Here is a 14,834-nt window from a genome sequence, read left to right on the forward strand (position 1 = left end):
GATAGGATGAGTGATTAAATTTAACTCGGTAGCAGTTTGGATGGAGAGGAAAGAGTGGATTTGGGGGATGCGAAGGTTGAACCTACAGAATTACTGATGGATTGAATATGTGGGTTGAATGAGAGACAGAAGTAAAGAATAAGGCCAGGGTTATGGGCTTTTGAGACAGAAAGGATGGTGATGCAATCTATAATGATGGGAAAGCCATGTGGAGGACAGGGTTTGGGTGGGAAGATGTTTTGTTTTAGACATGCTAAGTTTGAGGTGACAGGAGGACATTTATGTGTTGAAGATGAAGGTTTGTGTGTTGTTCGTATAGATGTGGTAGTTGAAGCCATGTGAACGAATGAGTTCTCCAAGGGAGGGGTTGTAGATGAAGAATATATGGGAACCCAGAAATGAACTTTGAGGGACTCCCATAGTTGGGAGTGGGAGGCAAAGGAGGAGCCTGCTAAAGAGACTGAGAATGAGCATCCAGAGAGATAGGAGGAAATTCAGGAGAGGATAGTGTCAGTGAAGCCAAGGTTGGATAATGTTTCTAGGAGAAGAGTTGGTTGACTGTGGAAGGCAGCTGAGAGGTTGAGGAAGATTAGGATGGAGCAGAGGCTGTTGGATATTGCAAGAAGGAGCTTATTGGTGACCTTTGAGAGGGTGTTTTCTGTGGAGCGAAGGTAAGAATTGGAGGAGAGAATTGGAGACAGCACATGTAGATAAGTCGCTCAAGGACTTTGGAGAGGAATGGTAGGAGGGAAATGGGATGATAACAGGAGGGAGCTTTTGAGTCAAGGGAGAACATGGGGTTTGAGAAGGCAGTTAAACATCAGAAAGCACAGGCCTGGGAATCAGAGGACCTGGGTTGGTTCTAATCCTAGCTCTGCCACTTGCCGGCTTTGTGACTTTGGGCAAATTACTCAACTTCACTGAGTCTCAGTTACCTCATCTGTAAAATGGGGATTAAGCCTGAGCTCCATGTGGGATATGGATGGTGTCCAACCTGATTAACTTGTCTTCTAGATTGTGAGCCCGTTGTTGGGTAGGGATTGTCTCTATTTGTTGCCGAATTGTGCTTTCCAAGCTCTTAGTACAGTGCTCTGCACACAGTAAGCGCTCAGTAATTATGATTGAACCTACCTCAGTGCCTGAAACACAGTAAGCAGTTAACAGATAACATTTATGTAATGAAGTGGTGGAGCTGGCCTCAGAATTTAATGTTCTGCTGACCCCCTGGCCTGTACTCTTTCAACGACGCCATGCTGCTTCTTAAGAAAAGTTAGGGGTATCGGATGGTCCATCCCTAAACATGAGGATAGAGATCCAAGAGGACAGTTATCACATGGAACAGCCAAGCACCCCGGTGCCTCTGAGTGGACTATGGCTCTGACCTATGTGAGTGGAAGCACGGTAGAGAGTGAGGTCAGGGAATTGGATAACAGGGATTCTGAGGAGATTCCCGTACCTGCTCTGGATTACACCAGGTTCTCTCAGAGAGAGTGGAGGCACCCAGTTCATCTTTCACCTTATTCTTCAGAGTCAACCAGCAGAAACTAGGGAAGGTTCTTCCTGGGGGAAGCAACACCTCTTTCAATGGAATCCCCTTTCCAGAGTGGTTGGACGGTCCCATTTTTAAGAGCGTCATTTTGCGTCTTTCCAGCCAGTGAACAGTACCCGTTTTTCTATAATGTTTAGTTGAGCAGGTGGATTAGCTCTCATGTCACCTAAGTTTCACATCATGTCAAATTTCTTCCGATAAAGCAGGTAGACGAAGCTCAGTAAAGAAATGTTGAGTGTCAGTGCCATCTGAGAATCACTGAAGAAAATGGGGAGGGCAAGATACGAGGGCAGTACTATGGGTTGGAGTCAGGATGAATGGATTTACGTGAGATATGAAGAATAGTAAATGCTATGACTGACAATGAAAGATGACAGAAATGAATATCACTGATTTATCCTTTTGATAAAATTGTTTTTTTTCCAGAGAATCCCAGACTGACCCATGAAACTTTCAAAGCTCTGAAGCCTGGATTATCTGCTTATGCTGATGATGTGGATAAGGTGACTTTTTTTTTATTAATATACTGGGTTGGAGGATGAAATTTTTTTCAACAAAGTAAATGTGTGTGGGTTATAAAAATATAGTTAAGTCTCTGGGAAAAAAAATGTCACCTCCTGACTGGGTGGTGTGACATTCTCTCTCATTAGGAATAGTCTTTAGAAATAGACTTTGCAAAGTGACACTTCTTTTCCCAAAGACCTCAAAAATGCATTCTTGACTGGGGTTGTCTTTGGCAGGAGGGGCAACTTTTAATTTTGAGTACGGGGACAAACTTGGGATGGGGCTCTTAAAATAAGGGACTGCTTTGAAGGGGCAGGGACCAGGGCCAAAGCAGTTAGCCTCCTGGTGGGGATAAGAAAAATCTCCTCCCTTTCGCCAGGTAGAGCCGGAGCCAGGAGGCAGGAAGAAGTAGAATATCATTCATATCTTCCATTCTTAGAGACTCCCCTACCCACTGTCCTCGCCAGTTGTTTGAGGCGTTTAACTTCCTCCTTACACCCCTTTTCCCCTCACTTTCCCAAACAGGCGTGCTTGCTCTAAAATCTCCTCTCCAGTCCCTTCCTACTCCTGTCCCTTTGCCAACTCTCCTGTCTTTTCCAGCAGTATCTCAAGAGGAGATCTCCTGCCTCCTCTCAAAATCCGCCCCCTCCACCTGCTCCTCTGATCCCGTCCCACTGTACCTTATCAAAATGGTTGCCCCCACTCCCTTCTTCCACCCCTGACCATCATCTTCAACTGTTCACTCTCCGATGGCTTCTTTCCCACTGCTTTCAAACATGCTCATGTCTCCCATGTCCTAAAAAAAAACCCTCCCTTGATCCATGGCTCCCTTCAGTCGACACCCTGTCTTCTTCTTACCATTCCTCTTGCAACTCCTTGCGTGACCTTCTGTGTCCACTTCCCTTCCTATTTTCCATTTCTCTCCTTGACCCCCTCCAATCTGGCTTCTGCTCCCTTCACTCCATATAAACTACCTTCTCAAAGGTCACCAATGATCTCCTTCTTGCCAAATCCAACAGCTTCTTCTCCATCCTTATCCTCTTCGACCTCTTAGATGCCTTTGACACTATTGACCGCCTCCTGGAAACATTATCCATCCTTGCCTTTGCTGACACCATCCTCTCCTGGTTTTCTTCTTATCTCTCTGGCCGCTCATTCTCAGTCTCTTTTGCGGGCTCCTCCTCTATCTCCCACCCCCTAACTGTGGGGGTCTCTCAAGGCTCAGTTCTGAGTCACCTTCTATTCTCCACCTACACCCACTTCCTTGGAGACCTCTGGCTTCAACTACCTTCTCTATGCAAATGATTCTCAAATTTAAATCTCCAGCCCTGATCTCTCTCCTTCTCTGCAGTCTCACATTTCTTCCTGCATTCAGTACATCTCTACTTGGATGTCCCACCAACACCTCAAGCTTAACATGTCCAAAACAGAACCCCTTATCTTCCCACCCAAACCCCATCCCTCTCCTGACTTTCCCATCACTGCAGACAGCACCACCATCCTCTGTGTCCCAGAAGCCTGTCAGTTTGGCAGTATCCTCCACTCTCTCTCATTCAACCCTCATATTCAGTCTGTCACCAAATCCTGGCCGTTCAACCTTCCCAACATCACTAAAACCCACCCTTTCATCTCTATCCAGACTGCTATCGTGTTAATCTGAGCATTTACTCCATCTCACCTTGATTTCTTCATCAGCATTCTTGCTGACCTCCCTGCCTCCTGTCTCTCCCCACTGCAGTCCATACTTCACTTTTTTCTTATGATATTTAAGCACTTACTGTATGCCAGGCACTGTTCTAAGCACTGAGGTCGATGCAAGGTAATCGAGTTGGACACAGTCCTTGGTCCCACTAAGGGCTCAGTCTTAATTCCCATTTTACAGATGAGGTAATTGAAGCAAAGTTAAGTGTCTTGCCCAATGTCACAGAGCAGACAGATTGGCATAGCCGGCACTAAAACCCAGGTCCTTTGGACTCCCAGCCCCATCTCTCTGGCTGTTCATTCTCCATCTCTTTTGCAGGCTCCTCCACTGTCTCTCACTCCCTAAGTCTGGGAATCACTCAAGGCTGAGTTCTGGGTCCCCTTCTGTTCTCCACCTACTTTCTTGGAGAGTTCATTTGCTCCCATAGCTTCAACTGCCATCTCTGTGCAAATGATTCCCAAATCTACATCTCCAGCCCTGATCTTTCTCCTTCTCTGCAGTCTCACATTTCCTCCTGCATTCATTACACATCTACTTGGATGTCCCATCAGCACCTCAAACTTAACACATCTGAAACAGAACTCCTCCTCTTCCCACCCAAACCCCATGCTGTGTCTCTCTGGCCACCTGGGTCATTTTTCTATGAAATTATTCAGTCTGTGTTCCATCACTCCTCAGGAACCTCCAGTGGTGCCCATTTAGCTCCAAAACAAACAGAATATCTTACCAAGGACTTTAAAGCACTCAGTCACCTTGCCCACTCCTACCTCACCTCCCTGACTTCCTACTACAGCCCAGCCCACACTCTGCTCCTCTTGTGCCAACCTCCTCACAGTACTTTGATCTATATCTGCCGCCATCTCACCCACGTCCTGCTTCTGTCCTAGAATGCCCTCCTTCTTCATATCCACCAGACGATCACTCTCCCCCCCTTCAAAGCCTTATTAAAGGCCCATCTCTTCCAAGAGGCCTTTCCTTGACTAAATTCTCTTTACCTCTTCTCCCACTCCCTTCTGCATCACTCCCTTGTGCTTGGATTTGCTCTCTGTATTCACCCCTCCCTCAGCCCCACAGTACTTATGCACATATTCGTAGTCCATAACAAGCTTGTTGTGGACAGGGAACTGTTCATCTACTTTATTTTTTGTACTCTCTAAAGCACTAGTACTGTGCCTTGCACACAGTAAACAGTAAATGTGATTGATTGATAAAATTAACAGAGAGCCTTTATTGTAAATGCAGCAAAACAAACAAGAGAAGCAGCATGGCCTAGCAGAAAGAGCATGGGCCTGGGAATCAGAGGACCTTGACTCTAATCCCAGATCTTCCAAATGCTTTTCATTCATTCATTCAGTAGTATTTATTGAGTGCTTACTATATGCAGAGCACTGTACTAAGCCCTCGGAATCGGCAACAGATAGAGACAATCCCTGCCCATTGACGGGTTTACAGTCTAAGCAGGGGAGACAAGCGGACAAAAATGCTTCTAAGCGGGGGAAACAAGCGGACAAAAATGCTTGCTGTGTGACCTTGGGCAAGTCACTTCACTTCTCTGTACCTCAGTTACCTCATCTGTAGAATGGAGACTAAGACTGTGAGCCCCTTGCGGGACTGGGACTGGATCTGACCCGACTGTCTTGTAGCTACCCCAGCGCTTAGAACAGTGCCTGGCAAAAAGCCCAATGGAGAGAAAAGATAGAAATTGTAAACAAAAAGAACAAGGCTACTAGCCTAGTTTCAAGTGATTCAGACAAAGCCAGCCAAAAAAACTGTTATGGATGCATGAGAGTTGCCTTGTAAAATCCCACATTAAAGAAATCTCATCTATAATCCCCACTCATTTCAGTGCCCCACACATGCCCACAGGCACAGACCACTTCTTTCAGTCTTGCCAGGACCAAGCAGGCTCATGTTTTTGGACAGATGTTCTCTAATTCCCTCTCAGCGTTCTAGCCGAAGCACGCATAAACGTAGTTAATGGCAGAACTGAGAAGCAGTGGATAGAGCACAGGCCTGGGTGTCAGAAGGACCTGGATTCTAATCCTGGCTCTGCCACTTGTCTGCTGTGTGACTTTGGGCAAGTCACTTAGTTACCTCATCTGTGAAATGGAGATGATGATGGTGATGATAATAACCATTCTGGTATTTGTGAGGTGCTTAGTGTGTGCCAGGCACTGGCAGAGAAGCAGCCTGGCTTAGTGGAAAAAGCCTGGGCTTGGGAGTCAGAGGTTGTGGGTTCTAATCCCTGCTCTGCCACTTGTCTGCTGGGTGACTTTAGGCAAGTCACTTAACTTCTCTGGGCCTCAGTTACCTCATCTGTAAAATGGGGATTAAGACTGGGAGCCCCACGTGGGACAACTGATTACCTTGTATCGACCCTAGCGTCTAGAACAGTGCTTGGTAAGTAGTAAGAGCTTGGCAAACACCAACATTATTATTATTATTATTATTATTATTATTACTAAGTGCTGAGGTGGATCCAAACCAATCAGGTCGACACAGTCCCAGTCCCACGTGGGGCTCACAGTCTGAATCCCCATTTTACAGATGAGGAAACACGTACGGAGAAGTGAAGTGACTTGCCCGCGGTCACACAGCAGACAAGTGGAGGAGAGGGGACTAGAACCCATGACCTTCCGACTTCCAGGCTTGTGCTCCATCCGCTCCGCCTTATGAGCCCCATGTGCGAAATGTGTCCAACCTGATTTGCTTGTATTCACCCCAGCACTTAGTACAGTGCCTGCAACATAGTAAGTGCTTAACAGATGCCACAATCATTATTTTTATCATCACTGTCATCATTATTACTGAGTGGGTCCACAGGAATGGCTGAGGTATGGACAGGTAAAACGAGGAGAGGTGAGGAGAGGGTCTTCCTTCTACCACCACTTAATCCTACTTCTCTTATCAGACAAGTGGTTGTGGCCGGAGCACTCCGCCCAGGATGAGCCAGTTGAAATTGGGCCATTGCTGTTTAGAAGGTAGCTCCAGGCTTTGGAACAGCGTGAGAACAGCACATAGCCCTGTAGGGTCTGTCCAGTGAGCCTCAACAGCTCTGGGGGCCTGCTTAGTCTCACTGGACTGTGGGGCCAGAAGGAGTGGAGCCACTGACCTGGTCCCAGGGCTTGTTGAGATGAGGGAGAAACCCCATAGGAGTGAGAGTAGGAGCCACAGTCTGGCAGCGGGGCACAATGAAGAGCTGCCATCTGGGCTCCCCCTCTGGCCCCTTGCAGGCTCAAAGAGACAGGGAAGGCTGTCTTTCGCTGCCTATCAGCGGTCGTGGGTTTGCATCCCGGCTCTGCCACTTGTCACTTGTGTGACTATGGGCAAGTCACTTAACTTCCCTGTGCCTCAGTTCTCTCATCTGTAAAAATGGGGATTAAGACTGTGAGTCTCACGTGGGGCAACCTGATTACCCTATATCTCCCCCAGCACTTAGAACAGTGCTCTGCATATAGTAAGCGCTTAACAAATACCAACATTATTATTATTATCCTGCCCAAAATGCAGTGGGGGTGAAACTTAGTCCGTTTTCCCTTTATTTAGCTGGAGTCTCAGTCTCAAGAAAGAGTTGAGAGCTTGTGCCAAACTCCCATGATTTTTTTTAAAATATGGTATTATTAAGTGCTTGCTATTTGCCAGGCACAGTACTAAGCCCTGGGGTAGATACAAACTAATCAAGTTGGACACAGTCCTTGTCCCACATGAGATTCACAACCTTAACCCCTATTTTACAGATGAAGTAACTGAGGCACAGAGAAATTAAAGGACTTCCCCAAGGAAATACAGCAGATAAGTGGCCAAGTGGGATTAGAAACCAGGTCCTCTGACTCCTCTGGGAGTCTGCCTTCAAACATGTCCATAGACCAGGTCATCTGACTCCTCTGGGAGTCTGCTTTCAAACATGCCCATGTATCCCCTAATCTAAAAAAAAATCCCCTCCCTTGACCCCACAGCTCCCTCCAGTTATCACCCCATCTCCCTCCTACCATTTCTCTCAAATCCCCCTGAGTTGTCTGCACCTGCTGTCCTCTCCTCTCCTCCAATTCTGTCCTTGACCCCCTCCATTCTGGCGTCCATCCCCTTCGCTCCACAGAAACTGCCTTCTCACAGGTCAAAAATGATCTTTTTGCCAGATCAGACAGCCTCTACTCCATTCTAATCCTCCTCAACTTCTCAGCTGTTTTTGACACTGTCAACCATCCCCTTCTCCTGAAAACACCCAACTTCGGCTTCACTGACACTGTCCTCCCCTTGTTCTCCTCCTTTTTCTCTGGCTGCGAATCCTCAGCCTCTTTCATGGACCCCTTTTCTGCCTCCCCCCACCAACTATGGGTGTCCGTCAAGGTTCAGTTCTGGGTCCCTTTCTATTCTCCCTCTAAACCCACTCCCTTGGAAAACTCATTTGCTTCAACTACCACCTCTGTGCAATTGATTCCCAAATCTACATCTCCAACCCTTATCTCTCCTTCTCTGCTGTCTTGCATTTCCTCCTGCCTCCTAGACATCTCTACTTGGATGTCCCGCTGCCACCTCAAACTTAACATGTTGAAAACACGACTCCTTATCTTTCCACCTGTCCTTCCCCTGACTTTCCCATCACTATAGATGTCACTGTCATCCTTCCTGTCATACAAGCCCTAACTGTGGTGTTATCCTCGACTCCTCTCTCTTATTCAACCCACACATTAAGTCCTTCACTAAGTCGTTTCAGTTCAACCTTCACAACTTAGCTAAAATCTGCCCTTTCCTCTCCATCCCAACGGCTACCACATTAATCTGCTCACTTATCCTATCTCACCTTGATGACTGTTAACCTCCTTGCTGACCTCCCTACCTCCTTTCTCTCTCCATTCCAGTCCATACTTCACTCTGCTGCCCAGATTATTTTTCAACAAAAACGTTTAGGCCATTTTTCCTTGCTCAGGAACCTTCAGTGTTTGCCCATCCACCTCTGCATCGAAGAGAAACTCCTTTCACCATCTGCTTTAAAGCACTCAATCACCTTGACCCCTTCTACTTCACCTCACTACTCTCCTACCTCAACCCAGCCCACAGACTTCGCTCCTCTAATGCTATCCTTCCCACTGTATGTCATTCTCGTCTGCCTCGCCACTGACCTATCACTCTCAACCTAACTTTGACTTGCAATACCCTCCCTCTTCATATCCAACATACAAAGACTCTCCCCCACTTCATAGCCTGATTGAAGGTACATCTCCAACTCTCTTTTCCTTTTCGTCCACTCCTTTCTGCGTCACCCTGACTTAATGCCTTTAATTAACCCCACCCCAACCCCCCGGCCCAACCCCACAGCAGATATGGACATATCTTTAATTTTATTTATATTAATGCTTATTTGCCCCTCTAGAATGTAAGCTTGTTGTGGGTAGGGAATGTGTCTGTTAGAGTGTGCTCTCCTAAGTGCTTCGCACACAGTAAGCAGTCAATAAATATGACTGGCTGACTGACTGACTTCCAGGCCTGAGCGTGGACAAGCGAGTGTTCCACTGCTGCTGAGAATTGGGATAATGTGGCAGGCATACCGAAACCATATACAGTTTCATTGTAGTTCAAGAATCTTTTTGGGATATATGGATTATCACTGATACAGCTGTAGTTCTACTATCTCAACCAGATGGAACTTTTAGTAAGAACATATGAAAAGTTTTTTTAAACAGAGGTTCTGGAGAAGCAGCATGGCGTAGTGGATGGAACATGGGCCGGGAGTGTAAAGGTCATGGATTCTAATCCTGGCCCTGCCACTTGTCTACTGTGTGGCCCTGGTTAACTCCACTTCTCTCTGCCTCTATTACTTCATCTGTAAAATGGGCATTAAGACTGAGCCCCATGTGGGACAGGGACTGTGTCCAGCCTGATTTGGTTGTATTCATTCCAGCGCTTAGTACAGTGCCTGGCATATAGTAAACACTTAACAAATACCACTATTATTATTATTATTAATAAGGTCACTTGCTGACAAAACAGGTTGTAAGCCCCAAAACCTAGTTCTGATGAGACTTTTTGACAATTGATGATATTAATGACTAAGTTTGATTTTTGGAAATGGCAAAAAATGTTTAAGAAGATTTGTCCCTCCCTTGTAAAGAGTTTGAAATTATTTTAGCAGAACAATATATTGTTATTATTATTGGTATTTTTTAAGCTCTATGTGCCAGGCATTGTATTAAGCTCTGGGGAAAATAAAAGCTAATCAGTTTGGACACAGTCCATGTCCCACATGGGGCTCACAATTTTAATTCCCATTTTACGGATGAGTAGACTAAGTCACAGAGATGGTAAGCACCTTGCCCAAGGTCACATAGCAGTCAGGATTAGAACCGAGGTCCTCTGATTCCCAGGCCCATGCTCTTTCCGTTAGGCCACACTGCTTTTTGTTAGCCTTGATTTTTACGCATCCTAACCACTTGGGTATGTGTGTGTATGTATTTAATTGTCCACTCAATTGTTTATTCCAGTCACTCTATTTATAAATATTTTGTATATCTGTTTCCCCTATTAGAGGATATATGTGCGTGTTTTGTTTCTATTGCATTTTCCCAAGTGTTTAATATAATGTATTGCACTCAGTGGAAAGAGCACGGGTTTGGGAGTCAGAGGTCATGGGTTCTAGTCCCGGCTCCACCGCTTGTCAGCTGTGTGACTTTGGGCAAGCCACTTCACTTCTCTAGGCCTCCATTACCTCATCTGTAAAATGGGGATGAAGACTGTGAGCCCCACGTGGGCCAACCTGATCACTTTGTATTCCCCCCCCAGAGCTTAGAACAGTACTTTGCACATAGTAAGCACTTAAATACCATCATTATTATTATTACCGCTAGTAAAACTAGCATTGCCGTAGTCACTAGAATTGACACTATTTGAAATAGCTCCACATTCTCAAGCCAGTGTCACTCAGGTAAGAGTATTCCTTACCGTTTTTCCTTTTTATAGTATTTATTAAGCGCTTACTATGTGCCAAGCACTGTATTAAGTGCTGGGGTAGATACAAAGTAATCAGGTTGGACCTAGTCTCTGTCCGACATGGGGCTCAAAGAATCTCCATTTTACAGATGAAGAAACTCAGGCAGAGAAAATTTAGTGACTTGCCCAAGGTCACACTGCAGGCAGATGGCAGAGTCTGGATTAGAACCCAGGTCTTCTGACTCCATGGCCTGAGTCATTCCACTAGGCCCTGCTACTTCCCAGGCAATGGTGAAGATAGTGAGTCAAAAACCCTGAGGCCTGTGCTTATTTTTGTGGTTAGTTTATGATCCAGATGAATCTAAAGACTGAGTACTAGCTATTTGACTTTGACCAATCCCCTCATAAAATGGGAAAGATAAAGTTTGCCACTTCCTACCCTAAGATATTTAAAAGCTTTCTCAGCTCTTTGGAAGGAAGGTGTCTTGTAAATTCAAGGCAATGGTGGTACATTTATGGCTATTATTGTCTAGGGTTTTTTTCAAAATGAGAGTGCAAGCCTGTGGGACAGAGTCACCTCATCTATAATCCACTTAATGCCTCAAGTCAATATTATTGCTTCTGCTTACTTACTAGCTACTGATAATGTGCCATTTTCTTAATAACGATCTCCTTCGGCAGTGAGGAGAGGCTTTTTTACACATTCATAAATTTTTGAATTTAGTCTATGGACCAAAATGGAAGCATTTTATGACTTATATTTTTAATATTTTGTTCTGAAACTTGCCACAGAGCACACACGGAATACTGGAACTACTTGAAGTAGCTAAGAAGGAAATTCCTTCTAACTTGTGGAAGGGCACACCTTTGGTCCTGAAGGCAACAGCGGGTTTGCGCCTGTTGCCTGAGGGAAAGGCGCAGAAATTACTGCAGAAGGTAAGACTGATGTTTCTTTCCTTTCCAAGGTTTCATTTCTTTTTCTGTTAAAAGATTGATTAAATATTTCCTGACAGGTCATAAGGCTGTCCATATTTAATCAGCAGAATTCACCAGATGTGCCAGTGTGGTGGATATAATCTTATGGCTGTTTTATCGTAGAATTAAAAAGCCGGTTAAGTCCTTGAAAGGTCATTCATTCACTGGTATTTATTGAGCACTTACTGTGTGTGGAGTGCTGTACTAAGCGCTTGGGCAAGTACAATGTGGCAATAAAGAGAGGCAGTCCCTCCCCACAGTGAACTCACAGTCTAGAGCGAGGGGAGACAGACATCAATACAAGTAAACAGGCATCAATATAAATAAATAAAATTACAGATATATACATAAGTGCCATGGGGCAAGGGGAGAGCAAAAGGAGCAAGTTAGGGTGAATCAGAAGGGAGTGGGAGATGAGGAAAAGTGGGGCTTAGTCTGGGAAGGCCTCTTGGAGGAGAAGTGCCTTCAGTAAGGCTTTGAAGGCGGGGAGAGTAATTGTCTGTCAGATTTGAGGAGGGAGGACATTCCAGGCCAGAAGCAGGACGTGGGTCAGGGGTCGGCCGAGACAGGTGAGATTGAGGCACAGTGAGAAGTTTAGCACCAGAGGAGCGGAATGTGAGGTGAGGTAGAAGGGGGCAAGGTGATGGAGTGCTTTAAAGCCAATAGTGAGGAGTTTTTGTTTGATCAGCTAGGAGATTGATAGGCAACCACTGGAGATTTTTAAGGAGGGGGGTGATGTGCCCTGAACATTTCTAAGGAAAGATAATCTGGGCAGCAGACTGAAGTATGGACTGAAGTGGGGAGAGGCAGGAGGTTGGGAGGTCAGAAAGGAAGATGATGCAATAATCTAGGTGGGAATAAGATGATTCTACTAATGTGGTAGCAATTTGGATGGAGAGGAAAGGGTGGATTTTTGGCGATGATGTGAAGGTGAGACCGACAGGATTTGGTGACGAATTGGATATGAAGGTTGATTGAGAGAGCCAAGTCAAGGATTCGTACATTCATTCATTCAGTAGTATTTACTGAGTGCTTATTGTGTGCAGAGCACTGTACTAATTGCTTGGAGAATACAGTACAGCAATAAAGAGAGACAAACCCTGTGCACAGTGGGATTGCATCCTGGGTGGGGCAGGGAGATAGACATCAAGACAAGTAAACAGGTATCAGTATAAATAAATAGAATTATAGACATATACATAAGTGCTGTTTGGGGGGGAAGAGCAAAGGGAGTGATTTGAGGTGACGTGGAAGGGAAGGGGAGCTGAGGAAAAGAGGGCTTAATCTGGATGGAGGAGGTGTGCCTTCAGGAGAAGAGTGATGATTTGACGAATTTGAAGAGGAAGGGCATCCATGTCAGAGGCAGGACGTGGGCCAGGGGTTGGCGGCGAGACAGGTGAGATCAAGGCACAGTGAGAAGGTTAGCACCAGAGGAGCGGAATGTGCGAGCTGGGACAAAGAAGGAGAGAAGGGAAGTGAGGTAAGAAGGGGCAAGGCGATGGAGAGCTTTGAAGCCAATAGTGAGGAGTTTTTGTTTGATAATACCAAGGTTACGGGCTTGTGAGACAGGAAGGATGGTGGTGCCTTCTACAGTGACAAGAAAGTCCAGGAGAGGACATGGTTTAGGTGGGAAGATAAGGAGCTTTGTTTTGGACATGTGAAGTTTGAGGTGACGGGAGGACAGCCAAGTAGAGATGTCTTGAAGGCAGGAGGAGATATGAGACTGGAGAGAGAGGGAGAGATCAGGGATGGAGATTTAGATTTGGGTACCATCCGCATAGAGGTGGTAGTTGAAGTTGTGGGACTGAATGAGTTCTCCAAGGGAATGAGTGAAGATGGAGAATAGAAGGGGATCGAGAACTGAACCCCCACAATTAGGGAATGGGAGGGAGAGGAGGAGCCCGCAAAGGAGACTGAGAATGAATGGCCAGAGAGATGAGAATGAGGAGAGGACAGAGTCTGTGAAGCCAAGGTGAAAAACATCTTGAGGAGAAGGGAGTGGTCCACAGTGTCAGAGGCAGCTGAGAGGTCGAGGAGGATTAGGAAGGAGTAGGAACCATTGGATTTGGCAAGATCATTGGTGACCCTTGAGAGAGCAGTTTCAGTGGAGTGAAGGGGATGGAAGCCAGATTGTAGGGGGTCCAGAAGAGAGTTGGAGGAGAGGAATTTCAGACAGCAGGTGTAGATGACTCGCTCAAGGAGTTTGGAGAAGAAAAGTAGGGAGATGGGACGATAACTGGAGAGCTGTGGGGTCAAGGGAGGGGTATTTTTAGGATGGGGGAGATGTGGACATGTTTGAAGGCGATGAGGAAGAACCCATTGGAGAGTGAACTGTTGAAGATGGCTGTTGAGGGAAGGGACGAAGGTTTTTACAAGGAATGGGATCCAATGCGCATGTGGAAGGGGTGGCATTTAAGAGGAGACAGTGCTGGGAAGGAGGGGAAAGTTGAAGAGGGGGCCGGAAGGAGTGGGGATTGAGGAGGGCGAAAGGTGATTTTAGGGAGCTCACACCTGATGGTGTTAATTTACTTCGTTAAAGTAGATGGCCATATCATTGGAGGCAAGGGATGGGAGCCTGGGGATGGAGTTAAATGTCTGGAACAACTGGTGAGGGTGATGGGCATGGGTGTCAATAATGGAAGAGAAATAGTTTTGCCGGGTAGAGGAGAGGGCAGAGTTAAAGCAAGAAAGTATAAACTTGAAGTAAACAAGGTCGGCCTGGTTAGATTTCTGCCAGGAGAGTTCTGTGGCTCAAGCACAAGCGCGAAGGAGGCCGACAGGTGATCCAGCGTTGTGGGTTAGTGGTTCGAGAGCGACGAAGGGATAAGGGAGCGAGCGAGTTGACATCAGTAGAGAGGGTGGTGTTGAGGACATCTGTATGATCATCAATAGTGGGTAGATTGGGGTGTGATGCATTGAGAGAGATGGATGGGGTCTAGAGATCAGAGTTCTCTGTGGGGGGATGGCACAGATTTATGGGGAAGAGGAGTGTGGGAGAGGAGGCAAGTGAGAAGGTTGTGATTTCAGAGTTGTTGAGGGTACAGATTGTGTGGGGGTTAGAGATAATGAGATCGAGCGGGTGTCCAGGTTGGTGAGTAGGAGAGGTGGGATGGACCAGGAGATCGGCAGAGTTGAGGAGTAATAGAAGGTGGATGGCAGAGGGGTCATCAGGTACATCTG

The 14,834-nt window shown here is 46.2% G+C and overlaps 1 protein-coding gene across 2 annotated transcripts in view; it reads left to right on the forward strand.

Annotated features, from left to right (window-relative positions):
* Positions 1–14,834, forward strand: part of ENTPD6 (ectonucleoside triphosphate diphosphohydrolase 6) — a 51,547-nt gene that overhangs the window by 9,690 nt on the left and 27,023 nt on the right. For both annotated transcript variants that reach the window (XM_029072056.2, XM_029072057.2), the window contains exons 3-4: positions 1,976–2,052; positions 11,472–11,615. In XM_029072056.2, coding sequence (XP_028927889.1) covers positions 1,976–2,052; positions 11,472–11,615 — 221 coding nt within the window. The remainder of the gene's footprint in view (positions 1–1,975; positions 2,053–11,471; positions 11,616–14,834) is intronic.

This window comes from Ornithorhynchus anatinus, chromosome 9 (genome assembly GCF_004115215.2).
Source record: "Ornithorhynchus anatinus isolate Pmale09 chromosome 9, mOrnAna1.pri.v4, whole genome shotgun sequence".
Classification (NCBI taxonomy): Eukaryota; Metazoa; Chordata; class Mammalia; order Monotremata; family Ornithorhynchidae; genus Ornithorhynchus; species Ornithorhynchus anatinus.